At 40.7% G+C, this 26,316-nt stretch overlaps 1 protein-coding gene across 3 annotated transcripts in view; it reads right to left on the bottom strand.

The window, feature by feature from the left end:
* CDON (cell adhesion associated, oncogene regulated) overlaps window positions 1–26,316 on the bottom strand; it is a 98,984-nt gene that overhangs the window by 34,908 nt on the left and 37,760 nt on the right. For all 3 annotated transcript variants that reach the window (XR_003509454.1, XM_027532734.1, XM_027532735.1), the window contains 9 exons: window positions 26,133–26,276; window positions 24,987–25,274; window positions 22,944–23,213; window positions 17,495–17,839; window positions 10,801–11,090; window positions 8,925–9,099; window positions 6,304–6,432; window positions 2,697–2,900; window positions 452–633 (listed from right to left, as the gene is read on the bottom strand). Coding sequence is in view for 2 of the 3 variants with exons in the window: in XM_027532734.1 (XP_027388535.1) it covers window positions 452–633; window positions 2,697–2,900; window positions 6,304–6,432; window positions 8,925–9,099; window positions 10,801–11,090; window positions 17,495–17,839; window positions 22,944–23,213; window positions 24,987–25,274; window positions 26,133–26,276 (2,027 nt within the window). In the remaining variant the exon portion in view is untranslated. The remainder of the gene's footprint in view (window positions 1–451; window positions 634–2,696; window positions 2,901–6,303; window positions 6,433–8,924; window positions 9,100–10,800; window positions 11,091–17,494; window positions 17,840–22,943; window positions 23,214–24,986; window positions 25,275–26,132; window positions 26,277–26,316) is intronic.

Genomic DNA, 26,316 nt, shown 5'->3' with positions numbered 1-26,316 from the left:
AGCTACGAGTGTGTGTGTGCTAAGTTGCTTCAGTTCAGTTGTGTCTGACTCTGTTCAACCCCATGGACTGTAACCACCAGGCTTCTCTGTTCATGGGATTCTCCAGGCAAGAATACCGGAGTGGGCTGCCATGCCATCCTCTGGGGGATCTTCCCAACCCAGGGATTGAACTCACATCTCTTATGTCTCCTGCTTTGGCAGGTGGGCTCTTTACCACTAGAACGCCACCTGGGAAGCTCTAATCAGTTAAACTCCATTATAAAATAAAAACTAAAACAAAATAAAACAAAACCTGCCCCTCTTATAATATATGCTCTTACACAAATTTGTGGCCCTCAATTTCCTCTTACTTAAAAGTTCAAAAATTTCCCATTCATAGTATCATGTCCTGATATTAAACTAACATGGCCACATCAGAAACTTTTGTCATTAGAGAAGATGTTTTACTTACCGTCCACTTTAGCATGATCTGAGTATCACTGACAGCTTCTGTGTAGGCGATGTGAGGTCCAGTTATTGGACGGTTAGAAAAGCGATTGGGGAACCCAGCCACCTGATACGGACGAGAAGCTGAACTCCGAAAACTCTCACCATAATGGTTGATAGCAATGACCCTAAATTTGTATGTTGAACCTTTTGAGGGAGGGAAAAGAAAAACAGAATTTAAGGGACAATATTCAAAATACAACAATCATACTTAAACATCTCTCTGCAATAACAACGACACGCTCTAAAGCCTAGATAGTAAATAGATTTCAACCCACTTGTCACTCTGGTATTGCATGCGTTCATTGCGTGTGTTCAAGATTCCAATACCTTACTGGGGGTCCCTGGGAGAGACAGATGCTGTTCCTCATGGAAAGAAGCCAGGAGAGAGGAGGAAAGAGCACATTTCTCTTTCAACATCCTGTTCTAAAGTCATACCCATCAAATACAGGACTAGCTGGTGGTGATGATGGTGGTGTTTAGTCACTAAGTCGTGTCCCAGTCTTTGCAGCCCCATGGACTGCAGACTGCCAGGCTCCTCTGTCCGTGGGATTTCCCAGGCAAGAATACTGGAGTGGGTTGCTGAAACTATTGGGTTGGCCAGAATATTTGTTTGGGTTTTTCTGTAAGTACATAGGAAAAATCCGAACGAACTTTGTGGCCAACCCAATAGGGTTTTTTCCACTTTGAAAGAAACAACTGAAGCAAAGTTTAACACAGGGAATACAGCTATGAAGAGGCACTGTGTGGCTAATCACAGATGTCACTCTGCTCCCTCTAATAAGAGGAGAAAGATCAGATTTAAGCTACAACAGAAGGTATTTGTTTGGCTTAGATATTAAGAACTTAAAAAAAAAACAAAAAACTCTAAGGATTGTGAGTTTCTGAAAATCTGAATCTAAAGAATAAATTAGACCCCTAAAGCAAGTTTCCCCAAAGCTCAAAAATAACCCCTGAGCTTCTGAAAACAGTCTTTTCTATCTATAAAATGTTACTTAGCTTTGCCCATATTTAAAACTGCCACCCTCTCCCAACTGTACCTACATATTCCTGAGCTCCTCCTGTTACCTGTCAGACAAACACGGGTTTTTGCTGCTAAAGTACATTTAAAAGTCCATCAACAAAAACAGTCATGAAACCCAAACAAACAAAAGTAAATAAAGTTGATTTGTGATTAGTGCTTTCTTCTTTTATGGGTTGTTTCATATATTAGGGGGTCTGGATGGGCTTCCCTGGTGGTTCAGATGGTAAAGAATCTGCCTGCAATGCAGGAGACCTGGGTTTGATCCCTGGGTTGGGAAGATCCCCTGGAGGAGGGCATGGCAACCCACTCCAGTATTCTAGCCTGGAGAATCCCCATGGACAAAGCAGCCCGGTGGGCTACAGTCTGTGGGATCACAAAGAGTCAGACATGACTGAGCGACTAAGCACACAGGGGTCTGGAGAAGCTCCCCTGATGCTGAAACAAAACTTAACAGAACAAAGAGGTGCTGAATGTTGTCTCATATCCATAAAGCAAAGTAGTGGGTTTAACCATGCTAAGATGCGTCATCAGATCAATTGTACTCAAATAACAAGCAATTTCCCTCTTAAAACATTCATTCATAGCAGAATACACATACATACACACACACAAAGATGTCACCACAACCCTACTTCCACTCAATTGCAGTTAGAAATAGTCTAAAGCCCAGAAATAAAGACTAGGTTAAGTCAATCATGGTATACTTACACAGTAGATCCACAGTTATTAAACACTGAGTTCTGAAGAATTGTTAATTATGATATAACATGGGAAAAGGGGGGTCACAAGACAATATTTATGGCATGATCCCAGTTTGTATTAGAAAGGAAAAAAGACTAGAAAGAAATACAACATAATATAAACAATGGTTATCTCTAGATGGGTGGGTTTGGAGTGACTATTCTCTTTTTATATTTTGCTTTCAGATACAATTTTGCTTTTTATACAATAAGCTCACATTACTTTAACAATTAGAAGAATATATGATTATTACAAATATGTATTTAGGGATTTCCCTGGTGGTCCAGTGGTTAAGACTTCCCAATGCAGGGGACACAGACTAGATCTCTGGTCAGGAAACTAATATCCTGCATGCAGTAGGCATGGTCAAAAAAAAAAAAAAAAGACGAATATGCATCTAAGGTCAGCACTGCTGGCCTAAAACAAAATGTTTGAATATTACTACCTGGCTCTAAGCTACGAACTTCCACAGAAAGCTTAGAAGGAGGGATGTCTTCAGCTGCCACCAGCCAATCACTAGTCCTCATCCGTTTATATTCAACCTTGAAGGCAGTGATTGGAGAGCCCCCGTTCGCCCGAGGAATCCATGTGACGTAGACAGACGTCTCTGACGCAGTGGAGATAGTAGGCCGGTCAGGTGCCTCTGGGACTGAAAATGGAAACATTCATTTCGATAACCCTCAGCATCAGAAACAAGAATTACTCAAGTGAACTGAAAGGGATAAATCCCCAACATCACTTTACTAAAGGCTCTGCACCAAAATTCTTGCCAGAGTTAATAACATTATGACTTTCTTTCTGTCCTCTGAAAAGTTAATGTGCAATGAAATAGAGGAAGTAGCAGGAAAAGTGAGATAATTTATAAACTTGATAAGTATCTCTGAAAATCCGAAAGTTAATGAGTATGATGACTGAGGCATGCTAAAACAATATAAGTAATTATTACTTGGTGCTTCAAGTCTGACTGTGGTAATAATTTACAGTAAATTTCAAAACGATGTGTTATTTAAATGGTTTTCATTATCCAACTGAGCTATAGAAAACACATTCAGCCAATAGTCTATAGATTGTTCTGTTTATTAGCTATGATGATCATAGCCTGTCAATAATCAGCAACATAGCTATTACTACTGTACGTATCTTAACACATTCAAGGCTACAGGAATGCTAGTCTGAAAAACAGACTGCAAGCAGTAAAATAGAGATAAACCGAACCAGTAAAATCAATCCTGATAAAAATGGGAAGGGAGAACCACTGCTTAGGATGAAAGCAGGAAGACACATTCACAGTTAAATAAAGACAAGTGGTATCAGGAAACAGATGATCCACGTGGTCATCCACGTGAACCCAACACCTGGCAGCTCTCAGTTAGCATGGCCAAGAGGAGGGATGTTTCCAGCCCACAGACGAGACGGTCTCGATTCTGTGGCAGGTGGAAACCTCAGGAGGAAGTTTATCAGCCATTCAAACTGTGTGGCCACCACGTGTCCCTAACTGCTGGCCAAGCAATCTGGTGGTAACTGGCTTCCCACCTGGTCCCTACAGAGCAAGGGTGTGGACAGAAACAGCCTGGGCTGTACAACAGTTCGGAAGTTGTGAACTGCCACCCACTTTACAGCAGTCACCTGTGAGCTTTTTAAGAATGAGCTGGTTATCAAGACCGACTGCCCTTCCACACGCTCACTGTCATGTCTCTAGAGCTGGAACAAGGAGGACCAGCTCTGGACCACGGTTCCATTGTCGTTTTAGTCGCTAAGTCATGTCTGACTCTCTGCAACCCCATGAACTGTAACCTGCCAGGCTCCTCTGTTCGTGAGATTTCCCAGGCAAGGATACTGGAATGGGTTACCATTTCCTTCTTCAGGGGATCTTCCCAACCCAGAGATTGAACCCATATCTCCTGCATCAGCAGGTGGATTCTTTCTTGCCGAGCCACCGGGGAAGCCCCCATGGTTACATTACTTCAGTGAATTACTCAGGAAGCCCTGTCTCTGTCTAGCCTGGGTCTGGCCTCCACCAACACCCCTCTGTCTCAACATCTCTTCAATCTGAATACAAACACATAACAAAATAATGTTGCATATGGTGCCTGTATGAAGGAATTCGTGGCATTTTAAAAACAAATTGTTTAATGGATGAAAAGATGAACACATTCAAAGCAGGCAACTTGGCATGATACTTACTGTATTCCTTTCAAGTTAGAAAGCAATGGAAACAGAACGAATAGAAGTTAGTGAATTTCTCTTTTAATACGAAGATAACTGAACAACTTCCTCTGTTGATTCACATGAGGTTAAAACTCATAAAGAATACCACAGACCAAGTAGAAAAAGAACGTTATTAGGGGAAAGTCCCTAAAGAGAAGAATACCATCGATACCTAAAATAAACAGCATGTGAAAGGAGATAAAGAATACTGCTCTTGGAGTCTTAAATATCTGACTGTGGATAGCAGTTCCACCACTCTCTGGGTGACCTTAGGCAAGTTCCACAACCCCCTTGAGTCCCAGTTTCCTGATCTGTAATATGCTGATGCTCCCTTCCTCACAGGGTTATTGTGAAGATTAAATAAATCCTTTCTTTAGGGTTATCTCTGCTTGGATAACACCAAACTCATGATTGCCAGCACAGAATCCATAACCTTCAGCAACAAATTCTTATCACCTATCTTGGTAAATGGTTCAAGTTGCCCAAGTCACCGTATTTCTTGCTTTCTTTCAGTGAGGATTCAGTTCTCTTCATCTCTGGTCTGTGTCCTTCCCCATCCACACTGTCACTGTCTGTATTTCCAAGCCTCATCTGATGCCATTCCCCCGTCCCATCTCTAAAATCTTCCAGGCTTCTTCATAGCTTTCAGGGAAAGACTGAATCTTTAAGGACATCATACAAGGCAACTGCTTTCCTCCCCCACTGTAGCATGATTCCCCATAGCACTAAATAAAAATCTCTGAATCTCTAAATGAAATAGAACATATCCTTCATCTGTCTCTGCATGAGAGGTCTCTGCCCAGAACCGTTTCTCCTGCTTCTTCATTCAGCTATAACATTCTTGCCTTTGAAGCTCAGCTTAGGGAACATCTCTTATTGCCAGCCACTGGGCCTCCTTCCTATCAAGGAAGTGATTTAGGTAAATCTCATGAAATGTTTGATTCCAAGGCAGAATCAAAACCATCGTTGCTGGTTGATCTATCCTCCCTGCTATATTGGTATTGGTTTAGTTGTCTGCATCATCTCCTATACTGTAAGCCTCTCCAAGGGCAAGATTTATTTGATCTCTGCTGCTCCAGCATGTAGTACTGCGTGTTAGTTCATGAGGTTTTTGTTCTTCTGATCTCAGAGGCGAAAGGACTCAAGAAAAAGCAGCTCATGATACTGAAGATGCAGAGGCATTCCACAGAGGTGTTCAAATGTTATGACTTGCTTCTGTCTGAGGCCAACTCATAGACTATAAAAATAGGGAAGAGAAGCTTGAAAATTCTTAGAGCTCAGTAATAAAATGTTAAGCCTTCCCTAGATCACAAAAAGCACATTATGTTGTAACAGGAGAATTCATGTATGATTAAATACTAAAAAGAAGTCTTTTAAAAATCTTATTGTTATGACATCTAAACACTCTAAGATCAACATGATACAACAATAAAGCTGAGAATGACATGTAATCAATCAATAAAAAACTAAGTCATACTATAGGTACCATGACATATTTTGACAAATCACCAAAAAAAACAAGTCAGATGTTCAGGGTTCCAATGTAAATTTGGTTTCCATGCCAGAGAGGAGACAGAAAAATCCTTTTTGTGAGTTATAAAAACTTAGTATCATAACATTTGAAATCTGAGTTTATTACTTTGAATATCAATCATGGTACTGGGTATTTAAGATTTCAAATTCAAGACATTTTAAAATGGTTGAAATAAAACCTATAAGAGTTATATGGTAGGATATAATTTGAATAATAAATATCCTGTCCCACTCCACCCCCTAATAACCTGAAACAGGTCAGTTACATTTGGAAACAAACAGAATGAGTAAGTGAAGAATCTTCTCTTTACCTCCACTATGCCTAGAGGCATCTGTGAGTACCACTCCGAAGTTGTCTGCAGCCTCTGAAACAACAGGGCGCTTAGGGATGCCCACAGGTGGAGAGGAGGCCTGGGTATTTTTCGATGATGCTGTTTTCTCTAGAAAGGTACAATATAACATAATATAATACAAATAAGCTTCTTTGCATAAGAAAAGATACTATGAAACTCAACTGGCATATAAATATATGAATTTATCGGTTACAGTGTCTAAATTTAAAATCTACATTGTAATTACTTGGCTAATATGAGGAATTAACTTGAGAAGTTACTTTGTCTTTTTCTAGTACCTATAACAAAAATGTGTCTCTCTTCACCAGGACAGCTTTAATCTACACACATAAAAAATGACACAAATGAAAAAGCCAAAGGACTAAAGATTTTCAAACTATTCACCCACTTTTATTTTTACTGTACATATTTCTTAATTCTGATGCAGAAAATTCATTATTTAAGAGCTTCGGTTAAGTTTCTTCATGCGAAAGCTGTCATGCCGTTTTAAAATTTCAAGGGGGGAAAAATGAAATTGATTATTTCAGAACTGAAATACATGCTCATTATTCAGTATTTGCAGGTCAGGCTGTATAAACAACTAAGGACTAATTATGGGTAATAACTCAAAATACATTTCAAATAAGAAATACTATTTTTCTGTCTAGACACAGTAATTAAATAAAAGGATATTTTTCAAAAGTCAATAGACAATTTCTTTTCAATCATCAGAACTCCTTTCCAACACTGTGCTACACCAAAAACTCTTGTATCCAATTCCCATCTCTGCTCACAGAAGTCTTTTTGTTCATCTATGGCCAACCTGCGATGGCATCTTTTTAAATTGTTTATTTTATTTATTTATGACAGCGCTGGGTCTTTGTTGCTGTGCAGGCTCTTCTCTAGTCGTGGTGAGCAGGGGCTACTCTGTAGCTGTGGTGGCTTGGCTCCTCTTGTTCACGGGCTTCAGGGCACACGGGCCTCAGGAGCTGCGGCACGTGGGCTCAGCAGTTGTGACTCCTGGGCTCTGGAGCTCAGGTTCACCAGTTGTGGTGCATGGGTTTAGCTGCTCTGAAGCATGTGGGATCTTCCCAGTCAGGGATTGAACTCATGTCTCTTGCATTGGCAGATGGATTCTTTACACTGAGCCACCAGTGAAGCCCTGAAATGGCATCTTTTCAATCAAGCTACCCTCACAAACTGGGAGGGCTTCCCTTGTAGCTCAGTCAGTAAAGAATCTGTCTGCAGTGCAGGAGACCTGGGTTTGATTCCTGGGTCAGGAAGATTCCCTGGAGGAGGGCATGGCAACCCAATCCAGTATTCTTGCCTGGAGAATCCCATGAACAGGAGTCCATGGGGGGCTCAAGATTTGGACATGACTGAGCGACTAAACCACCACCACCACCCTCACAAGCTGCCCCACAGAAGACTATCCCCTGGCATCTTGTCTTGCCTGGACCATGTCAGATCTGGTCCCTCCCTATCCCTTTGCCCTCCTCCAATCTATCCTGACCCTACAGTCAGCATGGCCCTATAGCCAGCATTGAAACACACAAGAGGCAGTGTCACAACTCTGCTCAAAACTCTCCAATGCTCCCAGTTCACTCAGGGTCAAAGTTGGTGTTCCAGCAGGTTGGACAATGTGCCGATGATCATCCATCTCCTTGAGCATTCTCTCCTCCCCACTTACTTTACTCTCATCACTGTGGCCCCTCAGTGCTCCAAGCACACCCACTTGCTATCCTCTCTACTGGGATATTCCAGCCCCAGATACTCACATGGGTTTCCACATACCTCCTTAAAGTTCCGCCCTGCTGTCAGCTGCTCAGTTCTCTGGCCACCCATTCAAACTGGGACAACCGCTACCACCCCACGTGCTTGCATGTAAGTCATTTCAGTCGTGTCTGACTCTTTGTGACTCTGTGGACTGCAGCCCACCAGGCTCCTCTGTCCATGGGATTCTCCAAGCAAGAACACTGGAGTGGGCTGCCATTTCCTCCTCCAGGGGTCTTCCCGACCCAGGGATCAAACCCACGGCTCTCAGGTCTCCTGCATTAGCAGGTGGATTCTTTACCACTAGCACCACCTGAGAAACCCATGCTACACCCATCCCTTAATTTATATCTCTTGTTAGCATTCAACACCTACTAATGTTCTTATAACTTATGTGTAAACTTCTCCCAACTAGAATGGAAGCTCCATGACAGCAAAGGAGTACTATCTATTTTGTTTACTACCTGGCACTGAGAAGTCATTCAGTAAATATTAGCTGAACTGAAATTTTGCCTTGAGTTGGCCTTTATGTGTATGTCTTACCTTTTTTAGCAAAGTAGAAGCTCTATCAGGATGGATCTTGTCTTGATTATCCTTGTTTTGTCCCTTACCCTAATGCCTTACCTATCATAAGCTCTCAAAAATACCTGTGAAATGCTAGATGGACTAGAAGAATTCAACCATCTAAATGTGGCCCCAAGAGGTACTATAATAGGTTTATTTAGTAAATTTATATACAAGAAACTTGCTACCCCAAAATGACACTAATTATTAAAAAGTGACATCAATACAGCCAACTCCCTCCTCTTAGGGAAGATTATACTCACCTTTGCTGGTTCGGAAGGTGAGCATGGCAGGCTGTCCTTCCCCGGCTGCACTCCTTGCCACCATCAAAACTTCGTAGAGACTCGATGGCTCCAGTTCCGTTAAATGGAGCTCATTCTCACTTCCTGGGACTCTAACTGTGTGCCAGTTTCCCACGACACCAACACCATCCTCCAGCTACCCAAGCGAAAACAAGGCATTTTTCAAAATGGAGATATAGGGCAGAAAAATCTTTCCATTTCAATTGGATAAAAACTAGAAGTCCTTCAATTCCAAAATGAATCTGGGGAAGCGATGCACCGTCAAAAGTGAAAGAGACACAATGCCTCTTCCAATTAAGAACCAGAAGGAGACCTGCAGTGAGAAGTTTGGGATTCTCACTGTTTTTGAAAAAGGCTGCTGCTCATCAGCTGCCACTAACTTATGGCCTCAAGGAAGTTACTTGATTACCCAGTCATTTCCTTTCCTGGTAATGGAAACGTTGCTCCTTTCTTACTGGACAAATGGGAGAATTAACTAAGTAAACAATAATACGTACTAATGATAATATATAATATATGCAATACCTGATAAATCATAGTTCATGTTTATGTCTATATAATTTATGCAATTATGCATTATATATTTCTAACAGTCTTGTTTCATGTTTTTATACTGTTTGTTGAGTTGAAGGAAAGAAAAAGAGATCCAATCTGTTATGCCTTCCTTAATAAAACCAAGGGCCAACATTCATGGAAGTTTCCATGTGGACAGGATTACCAGTGAAACTTCCTTCATCTAGAATCATCAAGTTAAAAACAGTGAATAAACTTCCAAGTATCATTATGTTAATTTTTCCAGATATTAAAAATATTACTGTAGGGGGAGAAATGGAGTGGGAGGCTGGAATAGCAGATGTAAGCTTTTATACAGAGAATGGAAAAACAACAAGGTCTTACTATTTAGTATAGAGAACTAGATATTCAATATCCTATGATAAACTATAATGGAAAGGAATATTTTTTAAAAATGTATATATAGGGATAACTGAATCCCTATGCTGTACAGCAGTAATTAACATTGTGAATCAACTACACTTCAATTAAAAAAATACCTAAAGGATAAAAAAATATTCCTATTAAATGATGGATACCAAAACATCTTGAATATAGAAAATTATTTTAAATACGAGTACATCTCCCATTTCATTTACTAATCTCATTAAACAAAGAAGGGAGGATTTTCATTTTGTTTTAATATAAGTCTGTGGATAAAAAATATCATCTGAGAAATCAAGACAGACCAACGTTTACCGTAACAAATAACCAATGAAAAATATTAATACAATTAGGAAGACAACTGGAAATGAAAATATTAATCAGAGATTATAATGGAAAACTTTGTTCAAACAGTGGTTTCTAATAAGAAATTGCTTCTTTGCTAAATAAACTGTCTTCTGCCACTTCACAGAGGGAAGGAATTACTTTTTAAAAAGTGGTTTATAAAGCTTTACACCCAAGGGGTTAAAATGTTTGATTAAAAAGGTCAAGAAGCAGGGAATCCCTGGCAGTCCAGTGGTTAGGACTCGGGGCTTTCGCTGTCAGGGCCAGGGTTCTATGCCTGCTTGGGGAACTAAGATTTCTCAAACCCCAAGGAACGGTCAACAAAACAACTGTCAAGTTACTTGGTTCTTAAAATCCCAATCTGGGGGAGGTTATTTGTACTTCACTCTTACTGTTTTTATAAGACTGGTGAACCCAGCGTGACTGCTGACCCATCACCCTGGGATCCTCCTGTTCTGCTTCCTGCCACTCCACTAGTGTGAAAGATAGCAAGCATGTGTTATACACAGGATGCGAGGATGTGAGAAGAGAAAGATCACAAACGACAAGACATTACCTTTCGATACTTCACGAAATAGGCATTGATGGGCAGCCCGCCGTCCTTCCCTGCCCTCCAGACCAGGCTGTAGGTGTCTGGCGTGTGTGTCTGAGGGGGGCTCAGAATGATAGGGGCATCAGGGACAGAGGGGCCACTAGCGTTTTTCTCTGATGATGATTCCTTGGCACTGGAATGTTCTTTCACCGGAAATGAGCTCAATAATCCAGTTTCTGAATCATCACTTTTATCATTCTGAGTGGGATCAGAAGATGTGACTATTTCTGCTTTCGTATCTGTCTCAAAAGGAACTGCAGAGAAAGAAAGAGGAGATTGAAGACATTCATCATTTCAGGGTCTCTCACACATTGTGCCGTCATCTAACACAATGTTAGCACAATTTGAGCCCTAGTAGTTAAAACAGGTAACATTTCAACTTAAAATTCATGGAGACATCTAATCTCCAGTTGCTGTTGTCATTCAGTCACTAAGTCATGTCTGGCTCTTTGCAACCCCATGGATGGCAGCACACCAGGCTTCCCTGTTCTTCACTATCTCCTGGAGTTTGCTCAAGTTCATGTCCATTGAGTCGGTGATACTATCTAACCATCTCATCCTTTGTTGTCCCCTTCTCCTCCTGCCCGCAATCTTTCCCAGCACCAGGGTCTTTCCCAAGGAGTCAGCTCTTCACATCAGGTGCCCAACATATTGGAGCTTCAGCTTCAGCATCAGTCCTCCAGTGAATATTCAGGGTTGATTTCTTTTAGGATTGACTGGTTTGATCTCCAGTAGCTATCTACTATTCATGAAGGAGCAAATTAATTTTCTGAAAAAGCAGTTCTACAATGCAGCGGTTTGGTAGCTAGTACTACTGCTAAGTTGCTTTAGTCGTTTCTTACTCGTTGCGACCCTGTGGACCACAGTCCACAAGATTCTGTTCAAGGGATTCTTCAAGCAACAGTACTGGAGTGGGTTGCCATCTCCTCCTCCAGGGGATTTTCCCAACATAGGGATGGAACCCAGGTCTCTGATGTGAAAGGATGCTATTTTCCCCTGCTCTGTGCGAGCAGTCCCTCTTTTACAACAAGTTGCTAGTGTAACCTCTGGAGATTTTAAGTTGGCCAACAAGGAACTTTTACGCTAATTGGTAAATGAACACAATGAGTAATGCACTCCCTTGGGAACAAAATAACACAAGTAGCAAAGAAAAGATCAATACTTAGACCATTACCTACTGGGTAGCTAGTCCCCAAAGGTCCCTTAGTATTAACACCCTTGGACAGTCCTCTCCTGTGCTGAATCGGGCTACCCCATGAGTGGCTGTAACCAACGCCAAGCCCAAGAGAGGCTGTGGTCTTCCAGGCTTAAGCCTTAAGAAGGCCTGGCACCCCTATCAGAGCACTACCACATACAGACGTCCAAGCTAGCCACGGAGAGAAGTGACCAGGGAAGGGAGAGAGGAAGGAAGGGAGAGAAATGGAGGGGGGCGGGAGGGAGAGGAGGGCATGCAGGTGGAGTCCAGCCCTCACAAAGATGCCACACGTGTGAGTGGAGCCTCTTGGGCAGTTCCAGCCCCAGGTGCTATCTGATTACAAAGGTCTAAGAGACCCCAAGCAAGGCCCACAGAATGGCCCACTTTATCCTTTTAACTCACAGACCTGTAAGATAATAAGGGACCTGTTAAGTCATTCATCAGATATAACTATCCCCAAAGATGGTTTTTCCAGTAGTCATGTACAGATGTGAAAGTTGGACCATAAAGAAGGCTGAATGCTCAAGAAGTAATGCTTTTGAACTGTGGTGCTGGAGAAGACTTTTGACAGTCCCTTGGATAGCAAGGAGATCAAACCAGTCAATCCTAAAGGAAATCAATCCTGAATATTCATTGGAAGGACCGATGCTGAAGCTGAAGCTCCAATACTCTGGCTACCTGATGCAAAGAACCAACTCATTAGAAAAGACCCTGATGCTGGGAAAGATTGAAGGCAGGAGAAGAAGGTGAAAACAGAGGATGAGATGGTTGGATGGCATCACCGACTCAATGGACATGAGTTTTCGAAAACTCCAGGAGATGGTGAAGGACAGGGAAGCCTGGCATGCTGCAATCCATGGGGTCGCAAAGAGTCAGACACGACTGAGCAACTGCACAGCAAAAGATGAACAACTTAACACATGGGCTTCCCTGGTGGCTCAGATGGTAAAGAACCTGCCTGCAATGCAGGAGACTTGAGTTCGATCCCTGAGTCGGGAAGACTCCCTGGAGAAGGGAATGGCTACCCACTCCAGTGTTCTTGCCTGGAGAATGCCATGGACAGAGAAGTCTGGTGGGCTACAGTCCATGGGGTTGCAAAGAGTCAGACAAGACTGAGCGACTAACACTTTCACTGCATACAACAACAGAGAACTACCTCCCTCTAGTATACTCGGAAGACAAGTCATAGACAAGAGGGAGGAAATCAAACAAGACTGGCAAAGGTAAAGGAAGAATTTACTTGTTTCCATTTTTTTTTTCTGGATAAAATGGAAGGTTGGCTTAAGAAACTGCCAGTCTATATCATAGTAAGCGAAATAACAAAAAGGCAAATACCACAGGATATCACTTACATGCAGAATCTAAAATACGACACAAATGAACGTATCTACAGACGCAGAGAACAGACTTGCGGGTGCCAGAGGGAAAGTGGGGTGGAGGAGGGACGGACTAGTCGCTCGGTATTAGCCGAGGTGCAAAGTATTATACATAGAAGAGATAAACAAGGTCCTACTGTGTAGCACAGGGAACTATATTCAATATACTGTAATAAACCAGAATGGAAAAGAATATGAAAAACGTATTATATGGATAACTAAATCACTTTGCTGTACAGCAAAAATTAACAAGGCACTGTAAATCAACTATCCTTCAGTAAAATAAAATTTTTAAAAACTGCCAATCTAAAAACAGCCTTAATATTCACTACTAAGAGCGTACAGAATACATAGAAGAAGGTAAAAATAATTTATTTGTGCTGAAAAAAATAAATAGGTCACCTACACCCAAAAAGAATTACAGAGCACATATTATGTGCTCAGCATGGAGCCAGACATTAAATAACCATCATCTCATTTAATTCTCAAAACAACATTCTTAGGAAGATAGTAATACTTCCATTTTACAGATTAAGAAATTTGGGTTCTGAGAGATTAAGCGACAACAGCTGGCAGAAGAATGTTAGTGGTGCTGCCGTGAAAAAATGAGAGAGCAATTTATGAAAACAAATAAACTGCCAACACAATAAAACCCGAGGACTGACAGCCTGGTCCCTCTAAAGTGCTGTTAACACAGACAACGAAAGGTCTCCGATTCTGCGGAGGAAGGGAGCCTAGGAAACAACAGCAGAGTCTCTTTTCCACAATGAAGTCAGATTCCTGGTAAAAGGTGGGAGTATTTTTAGAATGACTGCAGCTTCATAGAGAACCAACCAGAAAACAGGGCTAACAGTGGGAGGTCAGTTCTCTGTTGTTTAAAAGAGAGAAAAGGTATCCCAGAAGCTTTCTCCATCAAAGAAAACAAGAAGCTAGTGGAAAAATAAGATAGAAGAAAATTAATTAAGTTCACTGAGAACTTTCAAATATTGCTCCTGGAACAGGCGTGTTTACTTAGTGAGTCAGAATGAGGGCTGGATGTGAAGGGTGTGGCTGGGAGCCTGCTCATGCAGAGATGGATTCTAGCAAGTGGAGGCAATTAGTTGTGGCTTAGGGTAGTGGAGAAGGACCTTTTTATCATTAGTGTTTCATGCATCCTCTGGGCAGGTCACCACTGGGAAGTGGTATTTGGCTGTAGAAGAGTTTGAATACCACATGCCGCAGTTTATACAGAGGCATGAGAAGAATGCAATGTTACAGCCTGTGTCTACTGCAGGAGTATCAAAATTCCACTTGTGTTATTCGGGCTGCAATGAGACTTTTCCGTAACTTTTATTGAAAAGGAGCTTCGATTAATTTTCTTCTACTGTTCCCAACAGCACAATTAGAGCGCTCACAAGATGCTAGATACCATGCATAAAGCCTTCACAGTACTTTCCAAAGGTTCTTCACATCCATGATCTCAATTCACCTTCAAAGCAACTCTTTGGAAAAGACCCTGATGCTGGGGAAAGACTGAGGGCAAGAGAAGAAGGGGCCACGGAGGATGAGATGGAGGATGAGATGGAGGATGGCATCATGGACTCAATGGACACGAGTTTGCAAAAACTCCAGGAGACAGTGAAAGACAGGGAAGCCTGGTGTTCATGGAGTCACAGAGAGTTGGACATAGCGACTGAACAACAACTCTTTTTATCTTCAAAACAACTCTGAAATGGTCATCTAAAAAAGATACCTAGCATTTTTTAAGGTAGATTGTTTTTTGAATTGGAAAAGAGATTGATAAAACACTGGCTTTCTGAGTACTATGACGATGGCCATGTTTATGAGTAAATGAATGAGTTGAAACCAAGTCAACAGGGAACAGAACCAAATCCCACTGTGACCACTCAAACCAGCAACCCCACCCCCAACTATTTAGGACCCTAGGCCAATTCTCACTATAGTTTTGAAGAGTTACAACTCCCTCTACAAATATTTGTACATCCAGAACCTCAAAAACCCAAGGTCTCTGGGAAGAAAAAAAGGTGAGGGAGTGATTCATCTTGCTTACTGCCCTCTTCACAATAAACAAAGTAAAGGCTGTCAGCACACTAGGATTTAATAATAAGCTCAGACTTCCAGGGAAAGAACTAGGTTGTTACATGCTGTTTTGAGCTCTAATAGACTCAGCTAGTGGAGAAGGCAATGGCACCCCACTCCAGTACTCTTGCCTGGAAAATCCCATGGATGGAGGAGCCTGGCAGGCTGCAGTCCATGGGGTCGCTAAGAGTCAGACACGACTGAGCGACTTCACTTTCACTTTTAACTTTCACGCATTGGAGAAGGAAATGGCAACCCACTCCAGTGTTCTTGCCTGGAGAATTCCAGGAACGGGGGAGCCTCATGGGCTGCCGTCCACGGGGTCTCACAGAGTCGGACACGACTGAAGCGACTTAGCAGCAGCAGCAGCAGCAGACTCAGCTAGACTTTGATAATTATTGTAGAACATGTAAAAGGGACAATGGAGGACCACTCAGGCAGGATGTGGTTCATGGGGTTACTATACATTAAAAAATTATATTTATCAAGATATAAAATCCTGGGGGTGAGGGGGAATCTTCAAAATCTAAAAATATCTCATCTAAACAAATTATATATCTTCAAAGTACTTCGGATTTCTCAAATTTAAAGTGAGGCAGTTAGGGGGACTTCCTGACGGTGCAGAGGTTAAAACTCCGCACTTCCAATGCAGAGGATTTGGGTTTGATCCCTGGGTGGGGGAACTAAGATCCCACATGACACAGTATGGCCAAAAAAATTAAAAAGTAAATAAATGAGTAAGTAAAGTGAGGCAATCAGACAACTAGACACTTACTTGTCCCAACAGCTATGACTGTGATGTCTACAGCTCCATCTTCCCCTTATTTACATAAAATAACCACTTGAGCCAAATGCTCTACCCTAGCAGTACCTGCATTACACATCTTGCAGCTAACAATTTTGAGCAGAGCCACTCCTATTTTTGCTTGGCAGACTGATACATAAACACACACAAGTATATATACATATACACATCTGTAAGTGTGTATAAATTTATATAACACTTAACTACTTTTCTATACTTAAGGATTTTTTAAGGTTTACTAAAATCAGGAACTATTTCTTCATGCCTTAAACATTATCCCAAAGTGTTAGTTGCTCAGTTGTGTCCGACTCTTTGCAGCCCATGGACTGTAGCCCACCAGGCTCCTCTGTCCATGGGATTCTCCAGGGAAGAACACTGGAGTGGTTGCCACGCCCTCCTCCAGGGGATCTTTCCAACCCAGGGATCTAACCTAGGTCTCCTGCTTTGCAAGCAGACTCTTTACCATCTGAGCCACCAGGGAAGCACAAGGGATAATTATAATTTAACAATAATTAGATGGCAATAATTATAACCCAATACTTAGTATTTATTGAAGGCTTTCTATTAATACTTCCAGACAGTGTTCTAAGCACTTTACAGATATAATCTCCTTGAATTCTCACACCAGCCCTATGCATAGGGCACCTTCACTAATGCCCACTGGTATTAGATTTGATTGTGAATTAAGTCAAATCTGAATTAATTTGAATAATATTAATATTCTAAATACCAGTACTCCAAATTAAGTCATTATATCCAACATCAGTAAAAATAAAAAGAATAGTATACATCTTGTTAGAAAAATAACTTTGAAGAAGGGTGGCTCAGCTGGTAAAGAATCCGCCTGTCAATGCAGGAGATGCAAGAGACTTGGGTTTGAAGTATATTTTAATAAGTCTGGGCTTCCCTGGTAACTCAGCTGGTAAATAATCTGCCTGCAATGCTGACAACCCCGATTCAATTCCTGGGTTGGGAAGATGCCCTGCAGAAGGGATAGGCTACCCACTGCAGTATTCTTTCTTGGAGAACTCGATGGACAGAGGACCCTGGCAGGCTACAGTCCATGGGTGTGCAAAGAGTCGGACATGACTGAGCGACTTTCACTTAATAAGTTCAACAATCTCTAAAAAATGTATATTTTATTTTATCCCCTACTATCAAAGAAACCCATTCCCCTGGGAAAAGATACTAATGACAACTCACCAACCACGAGGACGGCTTCTGACTGTGCGGTGCCATGCACGTTCGTGGCTTCACAGGTGTACTTCCCGGCATGCTCCCGCCTAACAGCCTGAATGTACAGAGAGCCTGAGCCTGCCCGGGATGTGACAGGCTCTGGGTCAGAACTCCCAGGTCTTAATAAGTGGGGTTTTCGGGATTTAGATCTAAGAGCTTGAGACAGATGACTGGTTATCAATCCGTGCTTGTCGTACCAATGGATGGCGGGCACCGGTAGGCCAGTGGCATTGCAAGACAAAGTCACAGAGTCACCCACGGCCACCTCTGCACTTGCTGGCAATCTAGTTATAATGGGCTTGAGTCCACTGCCTATGAAAGAAAAATAATCCACATATAAAAATTAAGTACGTTATATATAGTATCTACAATACAAAATAATTTCATCCTATTGCATAAAAGTAAATACAGAACTGTGAGGAGAGCTTGCCACTATAAATACAGAACATCTGAAGACAGCTTGCCCACAGGTATCTTCAGCACATCTGGTCACTGCAAACACAGAACATGTGAAGCCAAAGCCTCAGACTTTACCATGAAAAAGGTGTAAAGAAGTATAAGACTAAGCAATAGGCCTTCAAAAAAAAAAATAATAATAATAATAGTCGGTTCCAGGAGGCAAAAATCTGATCACAAAAATTCTGGGAGAAAAACCTATTCTGAATCATAGTTGATAAATGTATTTCTGACCATATACCATGAACAAATTTTTGTTTCTAAAGTGGCACCACCTCCTTCCTTTTGGTCCCAGATATTTTGGAAGCATATATTTCATGACCTTACAATAGAATATTGACATTTGACATTTTCTCCAGCACATCTTTCTCCTTTTCTAGTCCTACTTCCTGCGTTTGACAAAGTCATTCAACAATTACCAGATTTCTGAATTTTTGCCCATCTAGTACATGTAAAATGCTATCTCATGGGTCATAACCTGCATTTCCCTCAGTACTAATGAGGTTGCACATCTCTTTTGTCCTCTTTTCTATTGGGTGCTTTATCTTTTGCATAATGGTTCTGGATTCTCTGTAACTACATACTGTTGTTTTGTGAGTTACATTTGTTACTAGTATTTTCTCTCTTTTCATTTTAATGGTATCTTTTAATAATAAGGATGCTTTAATATTAATGTGGTTACACCAATCTTTTCTTAAAAATTAGCCTCAAATTTCTTGTTAAAAAGTTTTACCTAGATCATATATTCTTCTATATTTTCTTGAAAAACTTCACCATTTTGCCTTTCATATATAGGTCTTTAACCCACTGGAAATTAGTCTTTGTGCGTCAGAGATTTAATTTCTTCTTCTCCATTTGGATAACCAGTTATCCTACGTGGAAACCTGAAATGGATATCCTTCCCTTGGTGATCTGCAGTCCCACCTAGGTCAAATCCTTACCTGCATATCCTTCATGACAGTCTCTGTCTTGTTCCAAGAGTATACTTGTCTTTTCCTGCACCAATAATACATCACTGTCTTTTAAAAGAAAATTTTTTTAATTTATTTATTTGTTTACTTATTTTTGGCTGTGCTGGATCTTCCCTGCTGCTCAGGCTTTTCTCTAGCTGCCGGGAGTGGGGACTACTCTCTGGGTGAGGTGTGCAGGCTTCTCACTGTGGTGGCTTCTCTTATTGCAGAGCACCGGCTCTAGCGTGCACGGGCTTCAGTAGTTGAGGCTCCCAGGCTCTAGAGCACAGGCTCAGTAGTTGTGGCACATGGGTTTAGCTGTGGAATCTTTCCAGATCAGGGATCAAACTCCAGTCTCCTGCATTGGCAGGCGGATTCTTCACCACTGAGCCACCAGGGAAGACCTACAGCACTATCTTAATTACTATAAATTTTTGTATATGTTCTAAAATCTGGTAAAGCAAGGCCCCCCCCACATTCTTGTTCTTCTTTTAGAGTGTCTTAGCTATCGTTTGGCTTTTGATCATCCATATGATTTAGAATTGGTTTGTCTAAGTCCTCAAACCAGTGATAGGATTTAGTTGAAATTGCCCGAATCTACAGAAAGCCTTTGGAAAGCCCTGAGAAGTATGTTAATACTGAATTTTGGTATCCATGAACTGTTATATATTTCTATGTACTTGGAACTTTTTAATGTTTCTAATATAAAAAGGTGACTTTTAAATGACATTTTTCGTTGCTGGTCGTAATGGTTAGTTTTATGTGTCAACTTGACTGGGTTAAAGGATGCCCAGATAACTCGGTGTGTCTGTGAGGAGTGTTTCCAGAAGAAATTTGCGCCTGAATTGGTAAACTGAGGATAGCAGATGGCCCTCCCCAACGTGGGTGGGCACCATCCAACCCGATGAGGACCTCAGTAAAACAAAAACGCAGAAGAAGAGCGAATTCTATGAGCCTAGTCATCCTTTTCCTGCCTTAAGGACACTGCACTTCAGTGCTCCTGGACCTCTGGCTATGGGCCTTAGGTTGAGACTTATACCATCACTTCTCCCACAACTGAACGGCTTCCTCAGCTGACCTCCTTCTCCAGTTTGCAGACGACAGACTTGACCACCTTAACTGTGTGAGCCAGTTTCTACAGTAAATTTCCTCTGATGTGTATCTTATACATCCTACTGTGTTTTGCTTCTCTAGAGAAACTTGCTAACACACTGGTACAGAGAAAGGCAACTGATTCCTGTTTATTGGTCTCCATCAGCCACCTTGCTAAACCTTTTATTATTTTTAATAATTTGCCAACAAACTATAGAGGATTCTCTCTAATGACAACCATAGGAGCTGTGAATCAGTAACATTAATAACAGCTGGGTTTCTTTCTCTCTTATCTTTATTGCTGTTCAGTCACTAAGTCCTGTCCAACTCTTTATGACTCCATGGACTGCAGCACGCCAAGCTTTCCTTTTTTTTTTTCAGGCTTTCCTGTTCTTCACTATCTCCAAGAGTTTGCTCAAACTCGTGTCCATGGACTTAGTGATGTCATCCAACCATCTCTTCCTCTGTCGCCCCCTTCTCCTCCTGCCTTCTTATATCCTAATATCTTTATTTCTTTTTCTTATTCTGTGCTGGTTAGAATCTGCACTATGATAACAACTAAAAGATATTTTAAAGGGAATGTTTAACATTTTGCCACTAAAGGTAATGTTTCTTGTAAGTTTTTTATTGGATATTCTTTATCAAGTTAAGACAATTCCCTCCTATTTCTATTTTTCCGAGTGTCTAACATGGATACTGAATTATGTCAAACAGTTTTTCTGCTTCTATTGAGATCATCGTATTATTTTTCTCCTTTACTCATTAAATTGGATGAATAATACTTTAAATTTTCTGACTGATTACTGGGCTAACTCCTTGGTTAAAGTTTATCCCTACTGATCCTATCTATTTTATCTTAATTTTCTATTTAACTGATTTCTGTCCATATCTTTATAATCTCTTTTCTTCTGTTTTCTTTAAATCTATTCTGTTATTTTACTTAGTCCACTAATTTTTAGTTTTACTAGCTTTTTTTTTAATAAGCATTTAAGGGTATAAATCCTTTTATATTCTACTCTCCTATATCCCACACAATTTGATTTTGATATTCATTATCATTTTGAATTTTAAATTTCCATTACGATTTTTTCACCCAGCCATTGAGAACTATAATTCTAAATTTCCAAATACATGCCATTTAAAAATTCTTTTTTATTATTAACATCTGAAGTAATTCATTGAAGTAGCAAGTTCAGAGTCTAAAGTAACTGCAACAAGTTCAGAGAGTTGGTCTCTGTCATACTGATTCTTTGAAATATTTCTAACTCTAAGCAAAAGCTTAATTTCTATAATATATAAAGGCAACCTAGATGTCCATCAGCAGATGAATGGATAAGAAAGCTGTGGTACATATACACAATGGAGTATTACTCAGCCATTAAAAAGAATACATTTGAATCAGTTTTAATGAGGTGGATGAAACTGGAGCCTATTATGCAGAGTGAAGTAAGCCAGAAAGAAAAACACCAATACAGTATACCAACACATATATATGGAATTTAGAAAGATGGTAATGACAACCCTGTATGTGAGACAGCAAAAGAGACACAGATGTATAGAACAGTCTTTTGGACTCTGTGGGAGGGAGGGGGGGGGATGATTTGGGAGAATGGCATTAAAACATGTATAATATCATATAAGAAATGAATCGCCAGTCCAGGTTCGATGCAGGACACAGGAAGCTTGGGGCTGGTGCACTGGGATGACCCAGAGGGACGGTATGGGGAGGGAGGTGGGAGCGGGTTCAGGATGGGGAACACATGTACACCCATGGTGGATGCATGTTGATGTATGGCAAAACCAATACAATATTGTAAAGTAAAAATAAATAAATAAATAAATAAAAGAATTCCTATAAATAATAAAAAAGATGAACAACATAATATAAAATGTACAAAAGACAATGGGCAGTCGATACACAGGAAAGCAAATTCAATGGCTCAGAAACACATGATGAGATGCTCAGCATCACTCATAATAATAAAAAATACAGGTGTCAAAAGGTAATTTAGAAAAACCTATCAGATAGGCAAACATTAAACAGAATTCTGACAACTCACTGCCTTGGTGAGGATATAAGGAAACATTGCTGGTAGGAGTGTAAAATGATAACAAGAGAGAGAGAGCAAGGTATCTGTCAAAATTACCAAGGCATATATGCTTTTATTTAGCAAGTTTATTTCTAGGAATTTACTTTAAAGATGTTCACATGTGTGCAAAATAATCTATGTAGAAGGACATTCATCACAGACTCCTCGTAATAGCAAAGGATTAGAAACAGTCATCCGTGAGGTATCAGTCAGATCTTCACAGCTTTACAACAGAAGACTAAGCAGCCATTTTTTAAAAGAAATGAAAATATTCTTTAATGTACCATATGCGAAGATGGCCAAGATATATGTTAAGTGAAAACAATCAAGGTAATTTTTAAGGTAAAATCCAAGGAAATTTTTAAAGGAGAAATTCAAGGTAATTTATATGAATGCCAGCATCATTTGTGTAAAAAAACTGATTTGCTATTAAATGCACACAAACTCACATGTTATATGTAATTAACCATATACATGCATACAAGATTAGTCAGGACAATTATAAAACCTGTTAGTTCTAAGAGATATCTGACTGGCTAGGGAACACGAGTGAGATTTTTACAACATACTTTTTAAAATTATACCTTTTTAAAGCAATGATGTATCTGTTAAAAATATTAAAAAACATTTTTTTATGAGCCTGATTAAATAAGGTTGCTTCTTCATGGAAAGGTCTACTAGCAAGCAGAAAGGAACATGGAAAATGAACACAGCTCTGCTATGGTGACAGGATTACTTCCTTTTTGTAAAGAGGACTTAATTTTTAATCAAAACAAAATCCCATCTATACAGTGAAATTTCCTAGGATGACATGACCTAAAAGCCTACCTTTTTCAATTTCAAGTCTCCCAGTAGACTGTGTAAATCCAATCCCATTATCTGCGACACACTGATACAGCCCGGAATCTTCCATGGTAACACCACTGATTTTCAGTCCATTTCCCACAGTCAGATGTCGTGGGGAAGGGCGAATGGGCTGGGCGTTGTGAAACCAGGTGCGGTTGGGCGCTGGGTTCCCATGAACTTCACACGTGAACTGTACTGTCGCACCCAGGGACACTGTCTGATCCTGCAGTCCTTTAGAAATTGAAGCATGTTCTAAAAATAAAACATATTATGATTTAAAAGGACCTACTGCATACCACAGGGACCTGTACTCAATCCTCTGTAATGGCCTATTTGGGAAAAGAATCTAAAAGAGTGGAGATATGTATGTGTATAACCGATTCACTTTGCTATATACCTGAAACTATCACAAGTTTGTCAATCAACTAATACGCCAATAAAAATTAATAAAAAATGAAAATAAAAAATACAAAGTTAGCCCTCACACAAGTCATACAAACTCTCTCTACCAACAACTAGTTAAAACCACAATGTATTGTTTCCTCACATTCTCCCATCCACTGTGATCTTCAACAAAAAATTAGAAATGTATTGACTTTCTTCCAGTAGGATAAACCATATGTTACAGTTGCAGTCCCCTTTTATGTAATAGATCTCTCCACCCAATTAACCACCCCCCAAGCCGACATATGTGCGCGCACACACATGCACATATGCAGAGTTTCAGATGATCTGTTTTGAAATAATAATTTCCTTTACTATACAAGAGCCAAAATAGAAGAATGCTTATTTGGAAGTGAAAAAAAATTTTTTTTTTTTTCCTAGTGAATTCTGCTTTGAGGTTAGGTGTACTCTGGGCAAAAATCTTCTTTTAGTATCCATCAGGCCACTTTTTACTTGGACAAAGTAAATCATGTATCGGCATTTGTAACATATGCCAATATTAAACGATTAAGTATATTAATCTAGTCCTCATTATCATTAAATTTTAAAGCCTGCTTGCCACACACTTATACTAATGCCAATGTAACCTGCGTCAAGCCACTGTTGCCCATACACAGGTACAGAAGGTTGACAAAAACTATATTCAGTATGAAACTTTTTTCTGGTTTTCATGCAAATTTGTTTTGATAAAACATTTTTGCTGCTACACATGACAGTGAGATAGGCAGCTGGAAGAAAGGAACGTCATTGAAATAAATAGTGCACATAGAATGTGAGTGAAAACACAAATTTTATGAATCAGCGATTGTGAAACTATTTCCAAAGGGAAAATAAAATGAAACCCACTTCCTTTTGAGATGACATTTTCTAGTCAGTACCCTGTCTTAGTTGGGCTTCCCAGTGGCTCAATAGTAGAGAATCCGCCTGCCGATGCAGGAGATGTAGGAGACACGAGTTTCGACCCCTGGGTGGAGAAGATACCTTGGAGGAGGAAACGGCAGCCCACTCCGGTATTCTTGCTTGGGCAATGCCATGGACAGAGGAGCCTGGTGGGCTACAGTCCACGGGGTCGAAAAACAGTCAGACGTAACCGAGCACCCATGCACTCTGTCTTACTGTTGCTGGACACTACACACCAATACAGCCCAGAATCCTCATCCTGTTGAACTCCAGTCTCTTTCCTCCATGTCACTGAGAAGGAAGAACCAGTTCCGTTTTGTGTAACCAGGTTAGGGGTGAGGTTCCAAGAACACCCCAGGCTCTGTGCGACACAGAAGTACCGCCCCACTCGGCAGTGCTCTTTCTTCCGCGGCGGCACCACAGTATGCGGTGGGATCTCAGTTCCCTAACCAGAGACTGAACCCCACCTCCTCATTGGGAATGCCAAGTCTCAAACCACGGGACCCCCGTGGAAGTCCCAGCAGGGCCTTAGAGAAATGAAGCTTGTTCTGGCTACTGGGGGAGCTATTTCTAGATAGTCTCTCTTCCATTTAGTGTTCACAAATAGATCTTCCATTCAAACATCAGTTAGATCGGAAAAATAGCCTGACTTGAAAAAACGCTTAACAAGTAACGTCTTACCAAGTACATTCACCATGTAAGTCACGTGTTTGGCATCTCCAGCCTTGTTTCCCACCACACAGGAGTAGTTGCCGGAGTCCGCTGGGTCGATGCTGTCCGTGGCAAGATGCGTATACAGCCTTCTCCAAGTGCTTCCCACCACAGCATCCTGACCACCCTTTAGCCACCGCACGTGAGAAGCCGGGACCCCACTCACCACGCACTCCAGGGTCACAGGGCTACGAGAAAGAACGGCTAATGCCTGTGAAAAGGTGGGGTGAAGAATGTGAAAGTCACCTGAAGAAGGACCTGGAGAAAGAAGGCAAAGCAAAAAAATCATTAAGTATCCACTTCCACTTTCTTCCTTAGCAAAGCTGTGAGCATCCTCATCTTCCCATTTACTCTTTTTTACACTACAAGGTCCTATTTGGTAACAAAGCCATTTTCAGTTGAGAATTAAATTTAAAAGACTTGGGGATCCTTTAGGGCTACTTCTGAATTAATAGTTCTGAAATGTCAAATTCACACCAAGCACATGGACCACTCCTTCACTGTGCTTTGACTACTGATCCACTCACAACTTGACCACCCTAAGCTAAAAATCAGCTATGACTTACCATATCTCAAAGACAACTGAGAAATATTTTTTCATAATTCACAGTCAGTCACCAATTTGATTACCACTGATATACAGTGATACTTGCTCTCCAATTTCTTTTTTTTTCTTTTTAAAGATTGTGTTTGTCGTGGACCATTTTTAAAGTCTTTACTGAATTTGTTACAATAAATTTCTGTTGTTTATGGTCTGGTTTTTTGGTTCTGAGACACATGGGATCTTAGCCCCCCGACCTGAATTGGAAGGCAAGGTCTTAACCACTAGACCACCAGCGAAGTCTCTCTAATTTCTTTTTCTCTGGGCAAAAGGCAGAGTCCCCCGCATGAATTCTACTCTGTCAATTCGACCAAAATTCTCTCCTGGAAAGCCATTATATTTGTATTAATAAAACATGTACAGAATTATGCTATTTAGGCATGTAATTTTTTATAAGACTTTCTCATGATAAACAAACAGGATGTGAAAGAAAAATGAACTCCCATTTCCCAACTCTTCACGTGGAATGCTTCCAAGGACTCTCCCCAGTGACCATGATTCCCCCAAATACTTACGACTCACAAGGAGCTTTTGGCCAATGGGTTCAACTTTTAACTCATGTGTGACAGGATTAAAAGCTGCACATTTATAAGATCCCTTGTCCTCTAAGGATACATTCAAAATCTGAAGATTTCCTGATGGAAGGATTAGATAATTCTCTGTGGAAGGAAGGGAATGCAGTTAGGCTTCTCTCTTTAT

The sequence above is a fragment of the Bos indicus x Bos taurus genome, chromosome 29 (assembly GCF_003369695.1).
Source record: "Bos indicus x Bos taurus breed Angus x Brahman F1 hybrid chromosome 29, Bos_hybrid_MaternalHap_v2.0, whole genome shotgun sequence".
Classification (NCBI taxonomy): Eukaryota; Metazoa; Chordata; class Mammalia; order Artiodactyla; family Bovidae; genus Bos; species Bos indicus x Bos taurus.
Note: the sequence above shows the minus strand (reverse complement) of the source record. Positions and strands in the feature narration are given on the sequence as shown.